General features: G+C 42.9%; 1 protein-coding gene across 1 annotated transcript; it reads right to left on the bottom strand.

Moving 5' to 3' along the window:
- Positions 1-22,494: 22,494 nt before the first annotated feature.
- LOC146853775 (olfactory receptor 5J3-like) lies at positions 22,495-23,436 on the bottom strand. Its single transcript, XM_085650889.1, has one exon. It carries the CDS (start codon positions 23,434-23,436, stop codon positions 22,495-22,497), a length of 942 nt encoding a protein of 313 aa, XP_085507015.1.
- Between the last annotated feature and the right edge of the window lie 779 nt (positions 23,437-24,215).

A 24,215-nucleotide genomic window follows, 5' to 3' on the forward strand; every position in this document is an offset into this window, starting at 1 on the left:
GTTAGACAAGCCAGGTAGTGAAGCTAACCAAAAATACTTTTCAGAATAGAAAGGCAGAGCTATAAACTATGATGATCAGGATGGCTCAGTCATTGAAGTACAATGAATAGGTGGACTAATGGTCAATGAAGGACATATAGTGCTCGATGGCAAATGCAATGAGACCTCATACATTTTTTGAGCCATGCTGCACTGTCATGGAAAATGCTGGTATACTGTATGAATTAATTCCACAGCCCACAACATGGGATGTGGGTCCATGACCATAGCCACTTTCTCAGGAGCTCAACTGTTAGAGCATGAGCAGGAAAAAGAAAGCATTATCCACAAACATACATGGTGAATATTATTTATAATACTAGCTTACTTGGGCCTCCAATCTTCACAGTAGGCAGTAGAGTACGGAAAATGTGTTCTTAGTCTTATAGTACCAAAAGACATATAGGAGAGAGGGAATCATTACCACCAACAAAAGCAGAAGACAAGTGAACTAGAGACTACAGATCAGAAAAAGTCATCTACCAAAAAAGAAAAACATGTAATATAAGGGAAAAAAGATAATGCAGGGATAAGAGGAATGAAATAAAAATTGAATAAGGGAGTTGGAACAAAAAAGACAGTATAAAAAAATAAACAAGGAAAGATTTAAAAGTAGCATAGTGGGCAGAGGAAAAAGAGCGAATCCATTGTGCCTTGCACAAGTAGGTTTGTATCCCGTCATCATTGCCATGTGAAAGGAAGACGGTAGTTAAGGTGTCAGAGCAACTTCATTTCTCGCCAGCAACACCAGCCTCTAGGCATAAACTCTCATACTGGAAACCAGCACCAACATTTCAATACCCCGATAGTCTACCCTAAGCTAGCAACAATCATAAAACCCAACATTAGGTAAATAACAATAATAAATATTAGGACTTGCTAGGCTGAGCTGAGTCATCAGCAGCAGCTCTGGTAGTTGGCATCTCATCCCCAGCTCTTCCAGAACTCATCTCTGCAGCATCCATCTTCTTGCCCTTGGATGGTGACGTAAGAAATTTAGAAAAAATTGTTCTTCAGTTACTATCCACAACATTTTTAGGAGAGGCAAACACAGTCATATTGTAATTCTCTAAAACAGATTGCCTACAGCACTAGTGTTGAGTCTATCGACTTTTGTTGAGTTTCCCATACCTATCCTAAAATCCCTATTCCAAATTCCCTTAAAAAAAAACTATATTTGGAACTAATGTATTACAGTGATTGATCTTTGATTCTATTCTCACTTCTCAACCTCCTTGACAGACCAGCTCAGTCTCCCTGTTTTGCAATGCATAGATGCATACTACGCATTGCTGTGAAATAGCTTGGAACTGCACAAGCTACATAAACAAAGTCACAGAAAGAAAGCTAACTCACTGATATCACCAATTCACCATGGCAAGAGGAGAACAGTCTGCAATGGCTTCTTAATTATTCACTGGAAAAAGTGGGGCGACATTCCACCCCACATCAGGCGCACAGCCGTAGTTCATGCATATATATGCAACGTTTGCTCCAATTTTGTCAAAAAGTTTTTATTTTCCTTTTCATTCACAGTTGTTAAACAGTCATCTTTTTTTCAGTCACGCGGTGGACCTCTATGTAAACACAATCCTTAATGCTGAAGAAGTGCCACTATCGGCTTTACTCTGCGGCATGGCGTTTTACATAAATATTCCTCATTGTGTTGCTTTCAATACCCAATGCATTTCGGGCCATTTTGGCCCTTCGTCAGGGGTTATCTATAAATTGAAAAACATAGACATTAGCTAAAGTTTGTTAAATAAATCATGTTGACCACCTTAAGCACATAAATAAAGTTCAAAATACACATGTATGTAACTGAGGTGAGTCCCCTAATCAATGTGATGCCCGCTGAATTCTTAAGAGTGTATCTGCTCATTTCGGTACCTGCGCTCGAACACATTCAACCCCTCTAAACTCTCATTACGTTGTGCCTCGCCAGCAAATGCACACCCACGTAATCCAAATTTTCCCCTTATAATTCTTCGAGCCTTTTATAAAAACGAATCCCCACCTTGAATATTCTGGTAACTGCTATTCTTCCTGTTCGGAACCATTCTGATGACTTAGCTCACACGCTCTATTTAAGACACCTGTGGGGTGTCCCCGCCCATTCTAATCCCTCCAATTACGATTAGCTCTTCCAATCCAACTGCAAGAACCATAATGCACTGCATACGTTTAAAGTATATCCAATCTAAAGTGCGTCTCAATCTTAAAACGCTCCCGCTGCCAAATATCGCAATCTTGAAGTACTTTAAGGGGTTCTTAACACGCAATGTGTTGTTTAGGTGTGTGTAAACCATAATCATCTCACTTTATAACAATAGTTTTCTTATGCTATGTTTGTTTCAACCAAGTCGTCGCTGTCGGGATAACTATATTAGTGTTGGTGTGATGGCTCTCATATATCTCTTTCCCTCGTTTTAACATAATCCTAACCGTTTGAATGACGTGCGGGTGTATAGCCAAGTTGCCAGCCTCTCTACCATATATACATTCACCCCTAGTGTTTCTAGCGTAAACCTCAAAATAAACACAATAAATTCCCCGCCCGCCCGCTGAAATCATTATCTACATCGATTCAAACATGTATCAATCCTGTACTCTATGTCAATCAAATCATGACGTAAAATGAACCATGGATACAACTGTTCGTTAGTCCGTTGTCTGTGTTTTCAAAAAAATAGTTCATGTGCTTCACTTTCGAGGAAAAGCTGTTCAACAGGTCCAGCGTATGACGATGCAAACTTTATCTGTTAATTATCTTTGGTACGTGGGTGCAACTCGTCGGGTAGGCAGTAAATTGTAAGATCACAAGAAAAAGGTGACAGAGTGCACACCGGTTGTCTCCGTTCTTTCGTCAATAGCTTATTTGTTTGTATTTTGTTGGCGTGCAAAGTCGGAATCGTGGACTGCCAATTATTCAGCCAAAGTTTGTGCCAATGATGAGTACGATCAGATAGAGCTGAGCACCTGCCGCGCAGAAACTGGATCACATAATAATAATATTTTGAACGTAAACAAAACATAACTTAACTCTGAGTGTGAGGTGCTATTTAGATTTTTTATAGTATTGTAGAAACGCAACTAAATTAATAATCACAAGCCCCAGAATCTCGACACCAAGCATGTTCAGCCGGTCCTGATTTCGGTCATGAATATCCGCCCAGCAGTGCATGAGCTGCTAGACGGTGCACCAAACTCGACTGGTAAACTGCATGCACCAGCATACCCTCCCCCAATGCAGCTATATTCACTGCCAGGCCTGCTATTTGCTACCAGCATGGAGGGGAGGTGGTGCTGCACACGAAATAACCGATGCTGCCACCACTTCCTTGCTGAAGTTCGCCCGAGGCTGCTCACCTGAGTGGGGGCGAAGCTCGAAAGGTAGGCATCCCTCTGCCACGGTTATGGGTGGAGTAAATAAATATTAGAAAAGAAACAGGAAAAGAAAAAAAATAAGGAAGTAAGGGGGTAAATAAACAAAGAAAGTCACGAATACCAAAATAATTACAAAAAAATGTAAAATACACAAAGACACATATTAGTATAATAAATAAAAATTATGGGTAGAGAAGTGTGATAGAGGGAGGATTAAAGAAATCAAAGATGAATTGAAAATTAGGCCCAGCACTTTAAACACAAAAACAACATGGCTACACCCACGCAAACCACATGGTGCCATTTGCCCGAGATTTGGAATGCAAGGACACATTCTAAATTGCGTTTTCCACATGAACGGGCACATTGACAAGCTCAGCCCCTCTGTGGAACTCGCAGTGTGGTGTAGTATTTTAGCCACTCTCTGGAGTTCTGCGTAGCGTGACTCAGCGAACTCTGCCCAAACCTATTTGCAAGTTATTTAATTGTGCCAATTGGGTGTGGGGCAATTTTACCATGTTTTTAGGAGAGATCACAAACACCTTAGCACTGACTAGCAGTGGTGAAGTGCACAGAATCCTAAAGGCTAAAACAAATTATTTCAGAAAACAGGTAAAAGAGGGCCATTTCCAACACTTATTATGTACAAGCACATTGATGGTGCTTTTTTTACAAAAACACGACTCAAAGAACATCATTAACAAGAATGCTTCACTGATCTTGGTGAAGAACTTGCCCTTATTTACAAATCAACTCTAGCTCTTATTCAGTTATATCCAAATATCCCTGAAGAGCACCTTTAAAGTCTTACTGGTCTCAGCCTGCGGGGTTCTTTCCATTATTTTGCACAAGATCTTTTGGAATTTCTCACTCCGCCCATTTGAGAAATGTGATCATCCTTGGTGACATCAATTCACATGTAGCCTCTGCAGCAGAAAATAAAGCTAGAATTCCTTTAGATACTTGTGCTGTGTTCTGCCTTTTGCAACATATTACCTTTCATATTTTTGCTAAGGTCACTCTCTGGATATCATTTTCACATGCAAAATCACTATCTCAAGCCATAGTGGTGCCCCATTGGCCTAGATGGAACAATCTTTTTTTGATTCCATGTATGGCTTCCTTCAATCTTGGCAGAGCCCCATACACAATTATCGCAGTAGGAGTAGATCTAGACTCACTGTCAACACTGTTAATTGATTAATCTTGAGGCAATCACCACCTCATGTAATAACTGAATATGTAATGTGTCTGGCACCTCAATATGTATTAAATGCCTGATCTGTAAATGGTGCCATCCAGCGAAATCCTTGAAATCCTTGAAATTATGAGCAAAATTCATCATCCATCATTTCATCAACTTATACAACACCTCTTTCTCTCAAGATGTTATACTCTTGGAAGTCTCTCTCTCCATAAGAAACCTACTGCAAATCCCAAAGTGCTCTCTAACAATCATCGTATTTCCTTTTTCCAACACACTCTAAAATTCTTTAGTCTTTTGCTAATACTCAAATTTCATCTGATCTTCACATTGCTTAGATACTCACCAGTCGTGTTTCAGGCCACACTACAGTACTTAAAGAGTACTTGTGTCAGTACTGATTGCCATTCTTTTTCACCACAGATACTGATCTGTTCTCCCATTGCACTCTCATCGATCAGCTGACAGACCATGGAGGGGTAGGCCAGGCTTTGGATTGGCTTTTGTCTTGTTTTTTGATGGGTTGCTATCAGGATGTTTATTTCCCACATTTTCAATCAGACCCTAAACCTCTTCTGTTTGGTGTCTTCCAGGGTTCATCACCGATCCCCACTTTTTTTAATCATTATGTAGCCCGTCTTGCTTTCTTATTATGCCACCTGGTTTCTCTACTTGTTCCGGTGGTGATGACATGCAGCTTAAAATAAAACAAGCCGGGCACTCAGACTTTACAGTCCCATTTCAAAAGTTGCACAAACTCTGCCTAATGAATGACTCTTAGGGGAAAATTGACAAGCCCCTTGTGCCACCGGTGCATCACTTTTTGTGTCATACCGGTGGCACATTTTACTGCTCATTTTTTACAAGGACAGGAAAAGCCACTCTGCGTGACTTTTTCTGTAAATATGGCCACTTTGCACGCAGCACTTTGCGTGAAAGGGGTGTTGTATGGGTGTTGCTTTGGGTGTTCTCACGCAACACCTATGGAACCAGACACATTTCCAGATTTACGAGGAATCGTAAATCTGGAAATGCGTGTGAATGCTACACCTCCCCATGGGAGGCGTAGGGAGGCGCAACGGGGAGAAATGTGTTAATTTCTCCTCGTTTTCTTTTCCTCTTTCTATGCGTGCTGCAGAATGCAACATGCATAGAAAAAGGAAATCACCTCGAATGATTGTTTATGTACAGTAAGGGTTCCCTTCCTGCACATAAACAATCATTGAAACTATTAAGTTTTTCAACTTCTATGTGTGCTAATGCAGCACACATAGAAGTTGAAAAACGGCATTTCAGATTGTTTTTGTGCAGGAAGGTAACCCTTCCTGACCAAAAACAATCTCCCCATGATGCAGACATCCTTGTGGCATGGTGCTAGGGTGCCTGGGCTGGTGCATGGCAGCAGTTTGTGCGCCAGCACAGGGGGAAGCACAGAGATGCGACATATTGTTGTAAATATGTTGCATCCCTGTGATTTGAAAGTGACTCAGAGCAGCACATGCAAATGGCTTGCGTTACGCACAGTCACTTTCCTGTAAATCTGCCCCTTAGTGGCCTGTGTCTACCCAGATTCATCAAAGACTGAAATCTTGAATCCCCATTCATCTTGAAAGTCAAGTAGAGACCAGCAGAGTTTGGTTCAGCCATACTTGAACTCTCATCAATATGGAATCTTGGCATTATCTTTAATTCTAATCCCACCATCCAGCCAAATTACCAAATTGTTATATTGCTATTCCCTGTTTTAGGCCTTCCTAAATTTCCTTTCAGCTATCTCAAAATGTCAAAAATGCTGCAGAATGTCACCTTTCTTGAACATCAGAAAATACAGTCATATTTAGTGTCCTCTCACCTTGTTCCACTGACATTCATCGAGAACGTTTGCGGGATATTTACAAGAACTTAATGCCGCTGTAGCATTTTAAAGATCACCACTTCTGTTAGCGGGATGTAACGAAAATGAGATGCAAGGTGGACGTTCCCATGAAAAAACCTCCATTAACCCCACTTTGCATTATTTACAAGGAATTCCATGTATGGTGCAAAACTAAAAAAACTGCCTCTAAATTCAGTTAGAGGTGGTTTTTTAAGATCAGAAAATAGCTGTTCATAAAATTGGTGCAAACACTTGGGGCCTCATTTAAGAGGTTTTGGTGCTGGACAGCGCAGCAAAGAATATTGCTGCACTGCCCTGCACCAAAACAAAAGCTCAGGAATACCCCCCACAATCAGATAGGGCACAGTCCTGGGTCTCATTCATGAAAAGTGTTGCATCACTGCAACAAAACAGCGCTGGCACACTTTTCACTGCACACTCCTTGCAACACAATGGATACACCCTATTTACTGTACAGCACTTAATGTAGCAAGGATTTACAGATATATCAGTATTTCGGATGTATCTGTCTGTACTAAAGTCATTCATTGCTTCAAATTTGTTGCAAGCATGACGCAACACCAGCAATGCATTGGGCAGGCTTATCCCTATGGCACTGCCTCACCCTTATGCCCGCTAAAGGCATAAGGTTTTGAGGCAGTGGCGTCCTAGAATTGTTGCAGTGAAATCTCATAGATTTCACTGCGCCACTCCTGCGAGGCTTTGTTGCATGGGAATGCCCACCCTGCATACATCCTACCTGATGCAGGTATAATGTGGCATAGGGGTTCATAAGGTCACGCATATGCCTAGATGCGTCCATTTGTACAGAGCATGGTTTGGCCTCCAGGGTGTCTGCTGTCACATTCCCCGGCAACCAGAGACCCCCAGATGCTCTGTCCACTGACACGGAGTAGCTGCCATGGTGTCGGCACAGTTGGAACTCCATTGGTGGAGTTTGTGCACTGTGGTGTTGGTGTTTGTAACCGTTGACGGAGTTGTGATGCTGAGGGAGTTGCTGAAAAGTTCTTTGATGCCTTTGTTGGACTTGGCCCTTTTTGCAGGGTCATCCCAGAACCTTTTGCCTTCCTCCTGCATTTTGGCTGACCTGTTGTTGGTGGTTTTATGACTCTGGGCACTTTACCACTGCTGGCCAGTGCTAAAGTGCATATTCTCTCTTTTGTAAATTTTGTTATGGATTAGTGTTTCCATGATTGGCTATTGATTTACTTGTCAGACCCTAGTACAATGCACTATGTGTGCCCATGGCTCGTAAATCAAATGCTACTGGTGGGCTTGCAGCACTGATTGTGCCACCCACAGAAGTAGCTTGTAAATGTGACTCAGGTCTGCCATTGCAGAGCCTGTGTGCAGTCTGGGACTGCCATGCCGACTTGGGAAGGGCACAGACTTGCCAGTCCCTAAGCCTCTACTTTTCTACATATTAGTCACCCCTAAGGTAGGCCCAGGGTACCACTGTGGGCAGGGTGCATTGTATGTGAAAGGTAGTACATGCCCTGATGTGTGTGACATGTCCTGATAGTGAAATACTGCCAATTGTGTTTTTCACTATTGCAAGGCTATCTGTTCCTATAAGCCAGAATGGGGAGTTTGTTTATAACATTTTATAAACATAACTTACCCTGGGAACAAAATAGGAAAATAAAGTTTAGAATGCCTGAACTCAGAATGTTAAGATGCATCTTTAAGTGAGGATGATTTTTACATTCTGTGTTCGAAAATACCACTTTTAGAAAGTAGGTATTTTCTTGTCTAACCATCCAGTGTGGCTCTGCTAGGTTTGTATATTGCATGTCTGGCTTTTTTATGACAGGCACTCCAGAAGTCTGATGAGTCAGGGCAGGGCTGAATAGGCGTGGTCTGCATTTGGAGTGGTGTGAGGAGTGGCACCTTCTCCTGAATAGGGCTGTGCCTGCCTTTCACAATGATGTCCCAGCCCCCCTGTGGTGTGTCTGGAGCTAGGGCCCACAGTAACAATAGACGTTGTTGTGCACTTGCAAAGTGCCCCACAGAACTGGTTTTGGATGGGTACAAACACTCTCTGCCTACAGATAACCAAGGATTTTGGTGTATAAAAAGAGGGGACCAGACCCTAGACTTTTACATCACTTCTGGAAAATCAAGAGGAACCATTGCCAAGGAGAAGAGCTGGATAAGCTGAGGGGGAATACTGCCCCTGTGCTGTTTGCTGTCTGGGGTTGGCATGCAGTGGTTGCTTGCTGCCAAGGAAAGGAGAAAAGGGACTTTGCTGTTTGCTTTGTCACCTGCTTGAAAAAAGATCTCCCAGGGCTTGAAACAGAGCTTGCCTCTGAAGTCTCAGGGACAAAAATAATTCACGACCAGCTCCCCTGAATTCCCTTGCTGGGAATTCCAACCTGCAATCCTGGTTGGTATTTTATTTTTGCCAATAACTGTGCTTGGTCCTAAGAGGATGGGACCACCATCGAATCGTTCAAGAAGATGTGCTTTTTGTTTTCAATGCATCTGCTTGGTTCTCCCCCTAGGTTAGGGAGGATCCCAAAATCATCAACTCTCTTAGAGGTGATGCATCGATTCCTTACCAAAGAGGAGGTGATGCGTTGTTTTCTTACAACGTGGGGAGTTGATGCGTCTGTTTCCTACTGTGCCCCCCAGTTATGAGACAATCTTGGTGCCTCGATGTGATGCGTCAATCCGCTAAGATGCGTGGTTTTGCTCAGCTGCACTGCAGACTTGACGTGTGATCGGTGCGGTGATCTCGGACTTCAGAGATCATGTACCCGATATGTCGTGCAGCCATTTCTTGACCTGCGGCCGGCTCTGTGACGGTTTCTTCGGCAATGCATCGGAAACAGGTGCGGATGCGTCATGCTTCTTCGATGTTGCATTGAGTTTCCAGCTCCCAGTGACAAACAGTCTCTAGAGGTCCTAAACAGCAACAGGCTGCAGAGGTTGTTTCAGGTTTCTGTGAACAAAGCGATGTCTGAAGGGGTGGGGTCGAGAAGGTCTTTCTGCTGCGTGTTTGTGGTGGGACCGCACATTGAGGAGGATGGAGTTGAGCCAGTCAGCTGTACTATTGGTGGGCTGTGTGGCAGGAGGCACTGGTGTCCTAATATAGCAGAAAGTGCGTTTGCAGTTTCAGCAGGTGCAGGGTGCAAGGGGTTCTACAGTGATGCTAGATGGCAGGCGGTGTGGTGTCCAGGGCTGATGGCGAGGATGGTGCTGGTGTCATAGCAGTGGAATGTCTGAGTGGAAGGGTTCTTGGTGCTGGGCGGGGTGCAAGGGCAGACGGACATGGGCTTGCCTTTGGTGCACCAGTGGTATGTCTGCTGTGCATGGCTGCCATTAAGTAGTGCTACAGGGGGACTGGATATCTGGGAGGGGGGAAATGCAGGAAAGGACACTGGAGGGGGTGGGGACGCGGTAGAGCAGGGGTTGTAAACATATATTTTAAAAAATCTTACCTCAAAGCCGGATCCAGCGTCTTCTGTGCTCCTGCTCTCACGAGTTTGCTTCCAGGAACAGGAAGCAGGCAGCCAGGCTCCCTCCCCTAAGCCAATCAAAACGCTGCAATGCTGCATGGGGACTGGCCGTGACATGGCATTGAGCCAGGGGCTGAAGGGGTGGACATGTTCTCCAAGCATGCTGTAATGCAGCCTGCATTGCAAACAGGGAAGTGTACATGACTGCTTTGGGCGGCCTGAGAGGGCCTACCAAACAGTCATTGTGCACTTGAGTGGGCATGCCACTCGGAAAGTGCCTTGCTCCGTGAGTAGAAAAGCCCCACCTACCCTTCCGCCCGTAAAGGAAACATGGCATGAGAGTTTCAGAAACTTATCATCACATTATGTTTTCTCTTCTTGTACGGCTCAAGAGCAGTGGGGCGATGGTCTTCTGCCATAGCAAAGGAGCCGCCACTGGGGTGTGTCACCCACAGGTGGTAGACCTGGGCCTGACTCGACCCCCAGGCCTCCTCCACCATGCATCCCACTTTCTCCTCACCTGGACATTGACACTGTGGCGCAATCCGCTGCACTCTCCAAATCTGTGACTCAGCCAGCAGGATCCTCAGCCAGGAGGGATTTCACAAGCCTAGACACAGCAGTTGCAGCCAATGCCAATGGGGAACCCCCTGATGCAGGTTATGTAAAGGGCTCCCCTTATGCGTGAAGCTGCAACTCTCCCTCCACATGAGTTTGGCACAGCTGAGGAACCTCACCCTAAACAGAGTCTGGCCAGTGCAACATCCTCTGGCCTGTGATGCCGAGAGGTGTAGCCCACCATTGGTAATCCCCTACGTGCACCCCGGTGTAGTGGTGGCACGTGGTATGCGATACCGACCCCCCTAAATTGGTGCACTGGAGCACCTCTACCATTCACAGCTCCAAGGGGCACCAGGCGGTTTTCTCACACAGGTCAGCAGCATGTCTCCATGCGACCTGGCACACATTAACACCAGGTAAGGGCGATCACTGACACCTCAATGTCTACCACCACTGCCCAGCACCTCCACTGCACCTTCGCATCCCACTCCAGGTCCCAGACGCAAGTTTTAGCTGACATGGTATTGCAATGAGGGTGCTATGAAAACTAATACATCACAGGTTTTCCCAAGTGATGTACCTCTTTACATATATGTAGTCCTGATTCTACATATCCTCTTCCCCTGGGACTCTGGCTGGACATCCTGCCTGTTTGGGGGTTTGGCGAGGTTGTTGATCAGTGCTGCAATTGTCCCTGGCTACTCCATTCTGCATTCCATTGTTTTTCTTTTCCTTTTTTTATTGAAGATGGACTTATTGGCTATTTTTGCCTCAAGAGGCAAAAAGGTGAAGTTCTGCTGACTAACAATAGTTTTTTGCCCGCAAATCCGCCTTTCAACAGCTTTCACCCACTAACGTCAGAAGTTGTATCGCCCCCATGTTAGTGTTAGCAGCAGTTTTCACCGCGGCTACCTGAAACTATCGCCATGAAGTGATGCATTGTAAATACATCGCTAACAGGGCGGTAGTTTTTGGTGATGGCCTGCGTAAAGAAAACTGCTGCTAACAAATGCCCTTTCTGTTTGAAATACTCTCTGTATGAGTCACAGTGCACATCCCAGATAACTATTCTCTACCTCTACCAATCTCCTGATGTTACAATTTGTAATTAAAGCCAAGAGAGATGGTTGCTCCTTTCAGTTCATCATTGCCAACCTTCCAATTTCACTTTGACCAACATATTTCATAACACTATGTGGTATCCTTCCTCTGTTTATGTGCCTACTGGCTATGTTCTAAGGTTTAATGACATAGTGTAGAATGTTCAGGGGTTGCTGGGTTTCTGGGAATGAAGATTCTTGGTTCACGAAGACTGTTGGTCGGGGCGGTTGGATATTGAAGTTGATGCTGCCTTGATGTTTCCCAGCTGTGTAGTTACTTCAACAATTAAACGTGACGTGAACTTTGTGGAGGAATAAGTTTGTCCCCACGAAGCAAAATCCCTCCTTCCAAAGAAATTTCGGATTCTACTTTCCAGAAAGGTTGTAAATTTTGAGGAGGAGCACGTTCTCTGGGCCACCCTGATCTAACACATTCAATGACCTATTGCAGAACGACATCATCAGAAAGAGCTTCCACCCAGTTATTTTCTGTACCAATGCCCTGTCCACAAAGATCAATGGATGCAATAAAACAATCATCTGAATCCTCTTCTTCACAGTCATAGCAATTACCACCATCATCACAAGGAAAACGAGACAAAAAATCTGCCCTGACATTTCTCCCTCCTGAGATATGAACAACATCGAATTGATATTGCATGAGTCGTGACACCATCCTAAGGATTCTTGGAGAGCAGCTCTTACTGGAACCATTACCAAGAATATTAATCAAAGGTCGATGATCAGTTCTTAATAGGAAACGCGTTCCCCAGACATATGGACGAAATTTTTCTATTGCCCACACACAAGATAAAAGATCCTTCTCAATAACAGAGTAATGGCGTTCACTATCTCTCAATACTCTAGAAGCAAACGCAACCGTGTGCTCAGACATGTGATCATTTTGGGTAAATACAGCTCCTAACCCAATTTGACTAGCGTCAACAGTAAGACAAGAGGGCAAATTTGGATTGTACGGCTTAAGAGCAGAACTATTTTTTAAGCATTCCTTGACTGAGCAAAAAGCAGAAACACAATCCTTGCCCCAGTCAAAAACAACACCTCTTCTGAGAAGGGAAGTCATAGGCCGCACAACTGTTGCATAGTTTGGAATAAATTTAGAGTAATACTCCAAGAGTCCAAGTAAAGACTTCAACCCTGTTTTGTCAACCGGGTCAGGAGCATAAAAAATGGTATACAACAGACCCTGTCTAGGTCTGATTCCCTCACCAGAAATAAGGTGACCTAGGTACTCAATTTCATTGCACATAAACTTACATTTTTCTGATTTGACAACTACACCACGAGATCTGAATACATCAAAAACCTTTCTTAGGATGGCTTCATGTGTGTCCATATCCTTTGAGTGTATTAAAAGCCCAAAGCCTACCTCTTCACTAAATAACACTTGTTCTTCTGTTCAGCACCTCTCCTTTTTTAGGTCGATCCTAGAGTCAGAGCGCAGGCTCTGCTCTGGTGAAGATCTGCTGTAGGTCAGTACGTGAGGGCCCACTCTCCGCCTATATTTTTCATTGGCTTGTGTCTTTGTCCTTCATAAATGCTGATTTCGGATTCGTTTATAGGCTTGTAGGTTCTTCCTTATTACGGCTGTGTCATCTTTTGTCACCTCCCATGGTTACTGGCCCCTTCACTTCAAGAATTGCATGTATTATTTACACTGTGAGCACTATTTTCTTTCATGAGGTTCTCCTAATGCCTACTCTACTTCCCTCTCCCACCCAGTTATCCAAGCCTTCTCACCCCCTTCCCCGCACGCACTCCTGTTGTCTGTGCCTTCTTGCCACCTTCTCCCCTGCTCGTACTCCTGTTGTCCCTGCCTTCTCCCACCTTCCCCCGCCCACACTCCCAGTTGTCCGTGCCTTCCCCCACCCTCCCACCCTCCTGTTGTCCGTGATGATGACGGTTTGCAATGCGATAGGTCTCGCGTAAAAGTGAGTCCTATTACAGTGCAACTGCTTGTTATATGTTGGATTTGTTTCAGGGCACACATTGTTGGATAGGAGTATGGAAATACCAAATTCATTCATCTGTTCATTCATTAATGAAGATGAGCCTGAACAATGAGAAAGGCAACAGAGTGTGATGGGGAATAATATCTTGTACAATATCATCATACATTTTTGACAGTCAATAAATGCATTGTGCTGCCACATGCTGAAGGTTGTCCTGTTCCTCAGACTAATGTGGAAGGTGGGCAAGTTAAATTTAGTATCTTCTGGCACACACAGTTAAGTTGTTTCAATGTAAACCACACTCATTAGAACTAGTTGGTGATTATGTACACCCATCCATGTTCCATTTAGGATGACATTTTTTCTTCATGGCATTAGGCTCTTTTTATTTGTTATAAATCGTGATGTTAGCTCTGCAATGGAAAGAGGTTGCAAGTGTTGAAATGTCACTGTTTTTGAAGTGTTGGTGAAGATGTTTGGTGTACATTGCCCACTATACAGACATTGACTTAGGGTAATGCCAACATTCTTTGACTGTCTCTCACTTTCACAGATACAGGTGCACATCCAAGCCACAGTCACTCCTCTAATGTCTCTTATGGTGGGTTCCTAGGACCAGACCACTTGACCACTACTGCCTTTCACTCGTGTTGAGGATGGTCATAGTTTATTTTCTTTCAAGGACCGATGCAGAGCTGTATTTGAGAACTGCTAACAGTTGACATGCTCTTGTACTAGTAGTTGTCGACAGGCTTACAGACCCAAAATGGCAAAGCTTTTTTTTATGTCCTGAATGTTGCATGGATATGGTGATACTGTATAGCTCTTTACCCTTATTTTCCTCCACAGGCATATTTTTGTTTACAGTGTGGTCTTTTGTATGAGTTTGCCCATCAGAAGGCGGTGGCATTTTACCATCTCCTTAGCCAGGACCTAAAAAAACAGGATCCATTCTCTTGTACAATCTTTACTTTCTAACCCTGGTGGTGTTCATGATGTCAGGTTTTGGAAGGTTTCTGCTTGCGGTAAACAGGTGATAACAGATGATAGCAATGAATTCTGTTTGTCATGTTTTAAAGTAATTTGACTCCACACAATGAATGCCTGCACACTCCTACACAGGAAGTTGGTGCGGGTTTGCCTAAGACATGTCCAGAGGATCTTTTGTGTGCCGCTCTGACTGTTTCAGCTCTCTGGGGATTGTCTTTCTCATTCCAGACACTTCTCTTGTCAAAGCAGAGCACTTGCTGGTGTTTTGAACATCCACTAGTTATTGATTATGGGATTTACTGCACCTGGTAAATAGCATATCTTCAGTATTTAAAACATGCAACATTGTATGGTTAATATTTATTACATGCAATAGACATCGAATCTGCAGTGCAAGAAAAAAATATCTGTGAAATTTCTCAAACATGTTATATATGCCTAGCCCCACTGAATTGGTATTTAACACATTTGTGGATTTGGTGATAGAATAACAGAACAGCTAGTGATGAATAATGGTCCTGCTAGCATGGCAGATAGAACTTTCTCCAGACATTAAAAGGGAGCACATATAGCAAATGTCCAATGATGGTAAGAGTTGCACTCTGTGGTCAAATCAAAGGATGCACAATTTTTTCAATTAGCTTCCAGTCATTAAGCCATTGCAAACTTATTGAAAAATAAAATTAGTTTCTTAACAGGAAAAAAACAACAAAATGAGAATGAGAGGGCAAATAATTCTTGCAAGTTTTGCACTTTTTTCTGTAGGAGAGTTTCCTTATCTTAACTATGCAGTTCTCTGTCAATTAAGAATAAATGTCAACATTTTAGATGTAACCATAGACACTGCTGCCCTCATTTATGAGAACTGATGTATCGCTGAAGCGAGGCAGCAATGTATCAGAAAATGTTGTGCTGCGGTACATCAGTTTCAAACACCTTGGATGAGTTGTATTTATGGTATGGCGCACCATGGCTTAAGGTCCCACGTTGCATCAAAAATATAACCCTCTGTGGGCTGGCTGCTGCTGAGAAAAGTGCATCTGAAGTGATGCTAGGCTCATTTGCAGCTTGTAAAACAACGCAAATCACCTTATCATCACATTGTAGTGTGTCACACTACGAAAATCCCTTATGTGATACATTGGAAGAAAAAGCACTTAACCAAACCTCAAAAGGGAGAGACGGAGCAGGCAGCAGGAACCAGGGCAACAACTGCATGTCCAGAAAGACCTCCAGGGGTAGGGAAAGAGTACTTTTTGTAAGGAGGAGAATCAAATTCTGCTAACGGGTGATAAAGTATGAACATCAACTCACCTCCAAATTGCCATAAGAGAAGAAAGAGGCCATTTGGCAGTCCATAGTAGACAAAGTTAACCATGTCAGGTAAGCTAAAAGGACAGTGCCAGAGTGCAAGAAGCGCTGTCATGATTATAAGACTAGGACCAAAGAGAAACTGGCCAATAGTCTGAAGGCAGCCATACGGTCCAGAGGAGGAGGATCTGAGGACCAGGCAGAGCTGACCCGCTTGAAGGAGCAGGTGGCATCAGTCATTCCAGCGGAATTGGCGTCAGGAGTAGCAGAACAGTGCTGGCTTTGAGGACCAACAAAACTGACAGGGTGAGTGGCAACAAGGGGCAACATGCCAAAAATGAGAGTACAAGGAAGAGGGTTGGAATTTCTAACATGTCTAGTCATACATTATATGAATGTAAGCTAAAATGCCCAGTTCCATGTTGTAAAGCCCAGCCCTGCTCCGTCAGGTTTGTCTAATCCATGTGTGATGTGCAGAACCAGTCCAGATTCACCTTTGTATACTGGGACGTGTCAAGGAATGTATAACATGAGTGACTAGGACTACAAGTCCCAAAATACAAACCAAAAAAGCTGGACTGGAACACAACATCATGCATGGACTGGATCTCTGCCCACCCTGACTTTGACAATGCTGGTCCCCTTGTGCCATGAGGTTAGTATGTCTGTTTTGTGGCCATGCAGCCAAATCTGAATTGTAAAACAATTAAATGGAATGGGGTTGGCAGAGGATTAACTCCTCATCTGAGATGGTATTCAGGTGTGGTGTATGTGAAGTACGAACACATAGGAAAATATAAAGAGCCACTTGTATAATCATTAGCATGAAACTACATTGCATGCAGATGTGCATGGTGAGAACACACAGGTGTCAGCTGCCATGGTAGAGACCACCCTACCTCCCATCATATGCAAATTGAAACTGGGGATGGGGATGAATTCAAGTGATGCACTGCCTAGGATTATAAGTGTTAATAGGAAGCATAGATGGTGTCTGAGCCTGGTGGGTCCCTGGTAGTGTAGTGCAATATATTTGTTGCTGAGTATATCGAGCTGGCACTGTGTCTGAATGGTAAAACATTGCAGATGAGAAGTGAAGTGTGTGCTGACAGTTAGCCTGAACAATAATCACGCATTGCTGTGTCTGACAGTGTCATACTTGTGATGTAGCAGGGAAGGAAGGCCAAAGAAGAGGCCATTGGTGTACTACATCCTACATGTGATGAGGGCCTTGGAAACGATGTAGCATGTGGCAGGAGGTATTTGGAAAGAGAAATGTCTAACTATGCCACATACATCAAAGCAGGAGGATGTCACACAGGGAATTGTGAAATACCTGGATGAGATAGGTTTCCCAGACGATGATCAGGTCTTAGTGATGTTTGGAGTGTGGGGAGGTTGGGCCTAGTTGTGTGGCTAACCTGGCTAGGTACATGTCCCAGAATATCATTGCTACTAGAATGTGGGGCCAGCTTGAGCCATAGACCTCAAATACAGGCAGCAATTATGATCAATTGCAAGAGTGACTCACATTAGGTGTGCCGGTGTCACTTGGGAGTCAAAGTGTCATTTGTGTGCCATCAGTATGTGACATAAAGTTGAGTGCCGGGGTTCACTAGAGGATTATCAGAGAAATCATGTACAGGTACAAGTAAGTGGGCTGAGTTGAGCAAAGTGTGATGCTCTGCAGCTAACCAGATCTTGCAATGGCAAAATGGGGTGAACGCCAGTAGTAGCAATATTCCTAGTTTGACTGGGCCTATCCCTTCCGATTTGGTATGTAGTGCCTATGGTTCAGAACTATGGAGGCGTGTGTTTGTGTACTGAAGTCACATGAGTATACACAATTAGGAAACCCACGGTAAGTACATGCCCCTTAGACATGCCTGCAGTGTAACAAGGTTGCTAGCTGTGTAAAACTGTGTGGATGAGTGTCAAAAATGAGCCCTTGGCCACGTTACTGCACAATGTGCATGCAAGACAGGAAATTAAGGCAGGCTAGCATGGTGTTTCATGTGAAAGGCAGACTCCAGGATTCAATAGTCTACATGACCAAAGCCACATTACTTTACCAGGGCTGTGGGCAGAGTAGTGGCCAGAGGACATGCAAGCACCCTCGTGACTTGCTGCACTGTGCACAGTAATGGTGTTAAAAAGGGAAACTTCATTCAGTATATTCATCATTAAGAAGAAGGACAATCCCCAAGGCAGATGTGGACCTTATCTCCACTTACACTCCCTGGCAGGGCAGGCCAGCAAGCTATGTAACTGTTGTGCAATGCCTGGTATGACACAAAATGAAAACAATGGCCACAGTTTCTACAATAAACATATATCCTACACATCAATGTTGAACTCAAAGTGGATGAGAATAACATCTGTCAAATTACTCATGTCAACATCTAGCATAGATCACCATTAACATATTCCAAAGTTATTGCAGAGGGAGAAACCTGCCTTTCCTGGATGACCAGTATTTTGGCAATTACATCCTGCCCCTCATGGACAATGACACCTTTCAGCAAATACTTGACTACATTCGAAAACCTTCTCCAGTCACGTTAAGGGGTGGCAGTGTTGTTGGGTCCCCAGAGGATCTGTCTAGCACAGAACATGCCCCATCTACCAGCCAAAGCCTAAGCCTGGACTCCGAAAACCTCAAAGTTGTCTTCCAACAGCGAGAGGTAGGAGTCCAGTAGAAGCTGGGAGATGAGGTTTTGGTGGGGATGGAGACCACTGTGGGCACCCTAGAGGGAGTTTGTATGTACCTCAGTCCCAGTAAGGACACCTCAAAGGCAACTAGCCGTAGCTCCACGCAATGGAATAGTCCCTGGCTGACATTGTGGGTGTCATGTTTCACGGGCAATCCCAGCCCTGCCAATTTGACACCAGTGAGGTTGTCACCCAGCTGAGGTACTAACCAGCAAACAACAATGACTTACTAGTACAATTCTGCAAGGGTGAGTGCGTAGGTGCCTGTGTCCCAACACAGCAATGAGTGGGTGCTATGGGGTGACAGATCCATCCCTACTATACTATACATGTAGCACAGCGTACACACACAGTGCACTAGGTGACTTTTTTGTGTTGGGCTGTGCATCCATTCACACAAAGAGGACACGTTACAGTGACTCCTTTGCAATGTTGCCCGACCATTGTCCATAGGTGTCTCACAAAGTTACACATATCTACAAACACTGCAGGGAATTCCTACATCATGTACTCAAATCAACCTAAGCAATTATGACAACTCCTACGCAGTAAATTATTACACATTTATGACATTTGAAAAAGTCTTTATCTATGATGTTATTCTCACTTACTAAAACTACCCACCATAAACTAACGTTATCTAAGCTAAGCCTAAACTAACTAAACCTACCTAACCTACACTAACTTATCATAACACTACTTTAAGCTACCTGAACATAGCTTAATCTATGCTATATATTTAACACAAAAGCCATGTTAAACATCAGCCCCCCTTAACACACATGGTCACACAATACAAGCATAAATTACACCTATACAGAATCAAAGTACACATCAAAATCTAAATAAATATAGATGTTTTGGTAAATGTGTTTATTTAATTTTTTATTACAAAGCATAAACATTATTCCTCACCCACCAAAACCTTATTAATAGATCAACACTAAAACCTATAAGAATTCTGAAAAATCTAAAACCTACCTTAACAGAGCCCACCTGCATCATCGGCACCAAGAGTCCCCGTCCTGGAGTGTGTCCAGTAGACTTTTAAGGATTTGGCCAGGCCCATTGTGGGAATTGTAGTCCAGACATCCCAGAGACCATACAGGAGATTCCAGACCTTTGGATTGGTGTTTAGGACCCTTGAAACCTACAAGGATAGCTTCAGGAAGTTTGGAGAACTTTTGTGAAAAAGCTCAATTAGGTGACTGACCCAGAGTCAAGAGTCAAGCTGGCTACCCTCAACCGTGAACAGGCCTGGAATTCAGATTCACCCACAGAGAGCTCTGAAGCTACAGACTTCCAGGATTTAAAAGCGACCTTGCAGAAATTCAAGCCGGTGAACCCATAACTAATCCGGCCTGCTGTGAAGGGTCAATCAACGTCGGAAGAAAAAGCTCTAGAGAAGCTTCTAAACTGTGAAGGTAATATTTTGACCGGGGCCTCCCGCTTAGTGTAATCAACCAGGGTTCCATCGCCGTTGGTCTCAAACTTTAGTCAAGAGCGACCAGATACCCTAGAGTGGTGCTATTTGTTTTTAGGGACTATAAAGTAGTTAATCTTTAAAAAATCATATCTCTGGTTCCCTACTTTGGATTTTTGTAATTTCCATGTCCATTTGTTCATAAAAATAATTCCTATTTTTATAAATTGGTGTGGAATTTTGATGGTGTGTTCTGTCCTACGTTTTTGATATATTGGTGTTTTGAAATGCTTTACACTCCTGACTCCTAAATTAGGCCTGACTTCTTGTTGTCCGCTACCAAGGATTGAGCAAGGGGCTGATTTACTGAGACCTTTTCTGGACCCTATACCATGTTGGAGGCATTATTACTAGTGGTAGGTGCATAGTTACCCCTACCAATAACACACTTTCCAATAACCACCATACTTAACTGTCAGAGCAAACAATGCCATAACTGGCTGGAAGAGTCTCTTGCCTGAACAATGTTGGCATAGTATTCATATAGAAAATTTTATAGCATAATTATCACAACAATATTGTGAAAGTATATATGAATTTACTATATTTTTCTCAATATATATGTACCTTGAATGTATATAGCAAGGCACCTCAAGTGGCTTTAAGAATAGGATTTGGTGGTGTTGAATACGTTTTGTTAATTTGTGTATTAGTTTCCATTTTCGAAAGCTGCAGTATTTGCATAAACTTGGTAACTTCTGTAGATTTATATTTTATATGTATTTAATTTGATACATTTTTCGTATATTCAACATAAGATTAGTGTAGATGGGATGTTGTAATGTTATGTTATGCTTTCTGCTAGTTGTAAACAGCTTATGTATGAGTAGTAATTGCGAACCAGCAACCCCAATTGGCAAATGGTTCAAAGGGGATCTCTTGCAATTTGTGAATGAGTTACCTCTCCAACATGGAAGTCAGAAACTTTTTAATGATTTTTGACCAGAACAACCGTTGCAAGCCAATGATACATCAATGTCCAGATTGTTATTTGGAAGGGATGCCGAAAACACAACCCTTCCAAATAGTTATTCAGAAACCATTTCTAAATATATTTAGTGATTCAGAACATATTCTTGGATCACTAAACAGAGAGCCAGCTTTAGCACTGGTGGCGCCCAGTGCGATAATGTTTTTTGGTGCCCCCCCCACACAATGACCACCTGCGCAACGGTTTCCCACACTACCACCACCCCTTCACAGTCTCCATAACCACTCTCACTCAGATGCATTTAATTAGTTTTATAGTGTCACTCATAAAAGTGAAGGGTGTCAGAGCACTTTACATTGCACACACATTACTCAATCATATGTGTGTAAATAAATGTATAGGAAACGTTACATAAGAGAGAGTGGTAGGATTTATATGTCATCCACACTGGCAGGCAGTATAGTTTAGGGGGGCATAGTCTGGAGAAGCACAAACTCAGAGAGTAAAATGTAACTATGGTTGGGGATTATCTTTAATAATTGGAATTGATTTCTACCCAAACCAGCACTTTGTACAACATTAGGATATTGAAAGTCTGGGGGGAAAAATCAATACGCACTAATCTATACTTGAAGTCTGCATTTCAGTTCTTTGATGACATTTAATAGCTCACTGTTTTTTTTTTAGCATTTTAACTTATAAACTGCAAGTAACAAAAGGAAGTCTCCGATGAAAGCAGTAACCCCCTGACCGATTTGTTATGGTACACATTCTCTCCAGCAGGCATAATAATCCTCTGCACCACCTTAAGATGAACCAAAATATCCCCCAGTAAAAACTTCCACAACTTCGTTCTCTGTCCAGGAAGAGCATCAATCACCGGAGAAGGCTTGACAGTTTTATTGTTGGCTTAAAGTTGCTGGAGGTCAGGAACGCTGCAGCGGGTGCTTTTAAGAACAATATAAACTAGCAAATAGGTGCCCCCATGAAGACTCAGCACCCGGTGCGGTGGCACCGGTCGCACCGCCCTAAAGCCGGCCCTGACTAAACAAGATTAGTAAACAAATAAAATCGACTTAGGAGTCTCAAAACCTTAATTCAGCGATTCACAATGTTTGTAACTGCTAAAACACTGAGTACATATGACCCTTCTTTTCTCAAACTATCTTCTTGTTTTCTTCAGTGATCAATGTCAGATCTATATTGCAATCCTGAACTGAGTAGATTTTACTTTATCTTCAACTTGTGTCTACTTTTAATTTTTCTACATCACCTGCCACATTTTATGTCTTGCTTGCTTTTAATATTCTGATCCTATTTGATAGGACTGCTTGGCTATTAGTGTCATAGAAGTATTTTAACAACAACAAAAACATTTCTTTTTTTGATCTTACATCAACTAAAGTAGTTTTCAGCTAATTTGCTCATGATTTTTACAGTGATAATCAGCAATGTGTATGAGTTATTCGGTGCAAAGTCTTTCTCAGAACTTGCTGCATCTCATTGTTCCTCAGGCTATAGATAATCGGATTCAAAGAAGGAATAAATACAGTGAGGACCAGAGATAATGCTTTATACTGATGCTTTGATGAGCTTGAATTGGGCAAAACTTCTAAGTAGAAAGAGCTCCCATAGAAGAGAAAGACACAGGTGAAATGGGAGATGCAAGTGGAGGCTGCCCGGTGTCTTCCTGCTGTGGTCCGCATCCTGAGAATGACAGTGACAATTTTGACATAGGAGGCAAAGATAACAAGCAGAGGAATTGCCACCACGAAGGCAACTAAAACAAAACGCAGCAACTCGTTGATGAAGTAATCAGTGCATGATAGCTTTAAGAGCACAGGATAATCACAAGCATAGCTGTCAATGACAGTAGGACCACAGAATGATAACCAAAGTAAGCAAACTGCATGAACTAAAGAGTGCAGGAAGCCACTGATATAGGAACCTGCAACTAAGCACACACACAGACATGTATTCATTGTGATTGTGTATGACAATGGGTTGCATATTGCCAGATATCGGTCAAATGCCATGGCAGCCAAGAGGAAGGATTCAGTGCCGGCACATGCTCCGAAGAAGTAAATTTGAGATATGCAACCATAAAATGAGATTGTTTTCTTCTCAGTCAGCAAATCAACCAGAATCTTAGGAGAGAAGACTGTAGAAAAAGTAATATCTAAGAAGGACAGCTGTGTTAGGAAGAGGTACATGGGTGTGTGAAGCTGGGCGCTGCAGCACACAATGAGCAGGATGGTGCAATTGCCCATTAAAGTAAGGGTGTAGACAGCCAGTAACATTAGGAAGAGAAACACTTCGAGGTCTGGGTCACTTGTAAGTCCCAGGAGGATGAACTCAGTCACAGTGCTTTGGTTTTCTGGTTTCATGGCAACAAATGTTTATACTTGCCTGAGTCAGAGAAAAAGAGACACATGCATGAGTCATGTACCCTAGAGCAACATTCTCTGAAGCACATCCCTACCAGACACTTTGTAGGAATCTAGGACTTTTCATCACTTTTCAAAAGGAGTTCTCATTGAACTAATATTCAAAAACAGAAAATAAATTTCTTCTGCAATCAAGGATCCAATCCTAAACTGACCAAACTATACAGCCCATTAATGTTTTTCTTGCATGATGTTTGCAAAGCCTTCCAGTACATATTGTTTAAACTGCAATGAATCTAAGCCCCAGCCAAACTTCCAAAATGTTACATCGCCATCCAGTGCTCCAGAAATTATACTTGGGAACTTTAAACTCCTTGAACACTTTCACTCTGATATGGGATATATTTATCTTATATTTGTGAAATCAGTATCACACATGCCAATAAATCAGAACTTGAAAGAATTTTTTTAAAAATAATTGGCTAATATATCTTACTAGATAGATGTCTTCTTTTGAAGCTGAGACAATTTCAGGTGGGAGTCTTGCCCCTGAATCACATCTGTTGGCATGTATGAGGCAATTTTACTTAGCGTACACAGAAACAGAGGGGCTGATTTACAAGAGGCCTGTGCTGCCTAAGAGTCACTTTTTTGATGCTCCTGCATCGCAGGCCTCTCATTCATAATTATGAGGCAATGCAAAGCTGCCCTACATGACTTTGATGGCCTCATAGATATGGAGCAAAGCGCTGTGTTGACTTACTGTTGGTCAAGGAGGC

Source organism: Triturus cristatus, chromosome 4_1 (genome assembly GCF_964204655.1).
Source record: "Triturus cristatus chromosome 4_1, aTriCri1.1, whole genome shotgun sequence".
Classification (NCBI taxonomy): Eukaryota; Metazoa; Chordata; class Amphibia; order Caudata; family Salamandridae; genus Triturus; species Triturus cristatus.

Bases quoted from the DNA above. Each gene is read 5' to 3' on its own strand.
- LOC146853775 (XM_085650889.1), bottom strand. From the start codon at position 23,436: ATGAAACCAGAAAACCAAAGCACTGTGACTGAGTTCATCCTCCTGGGA.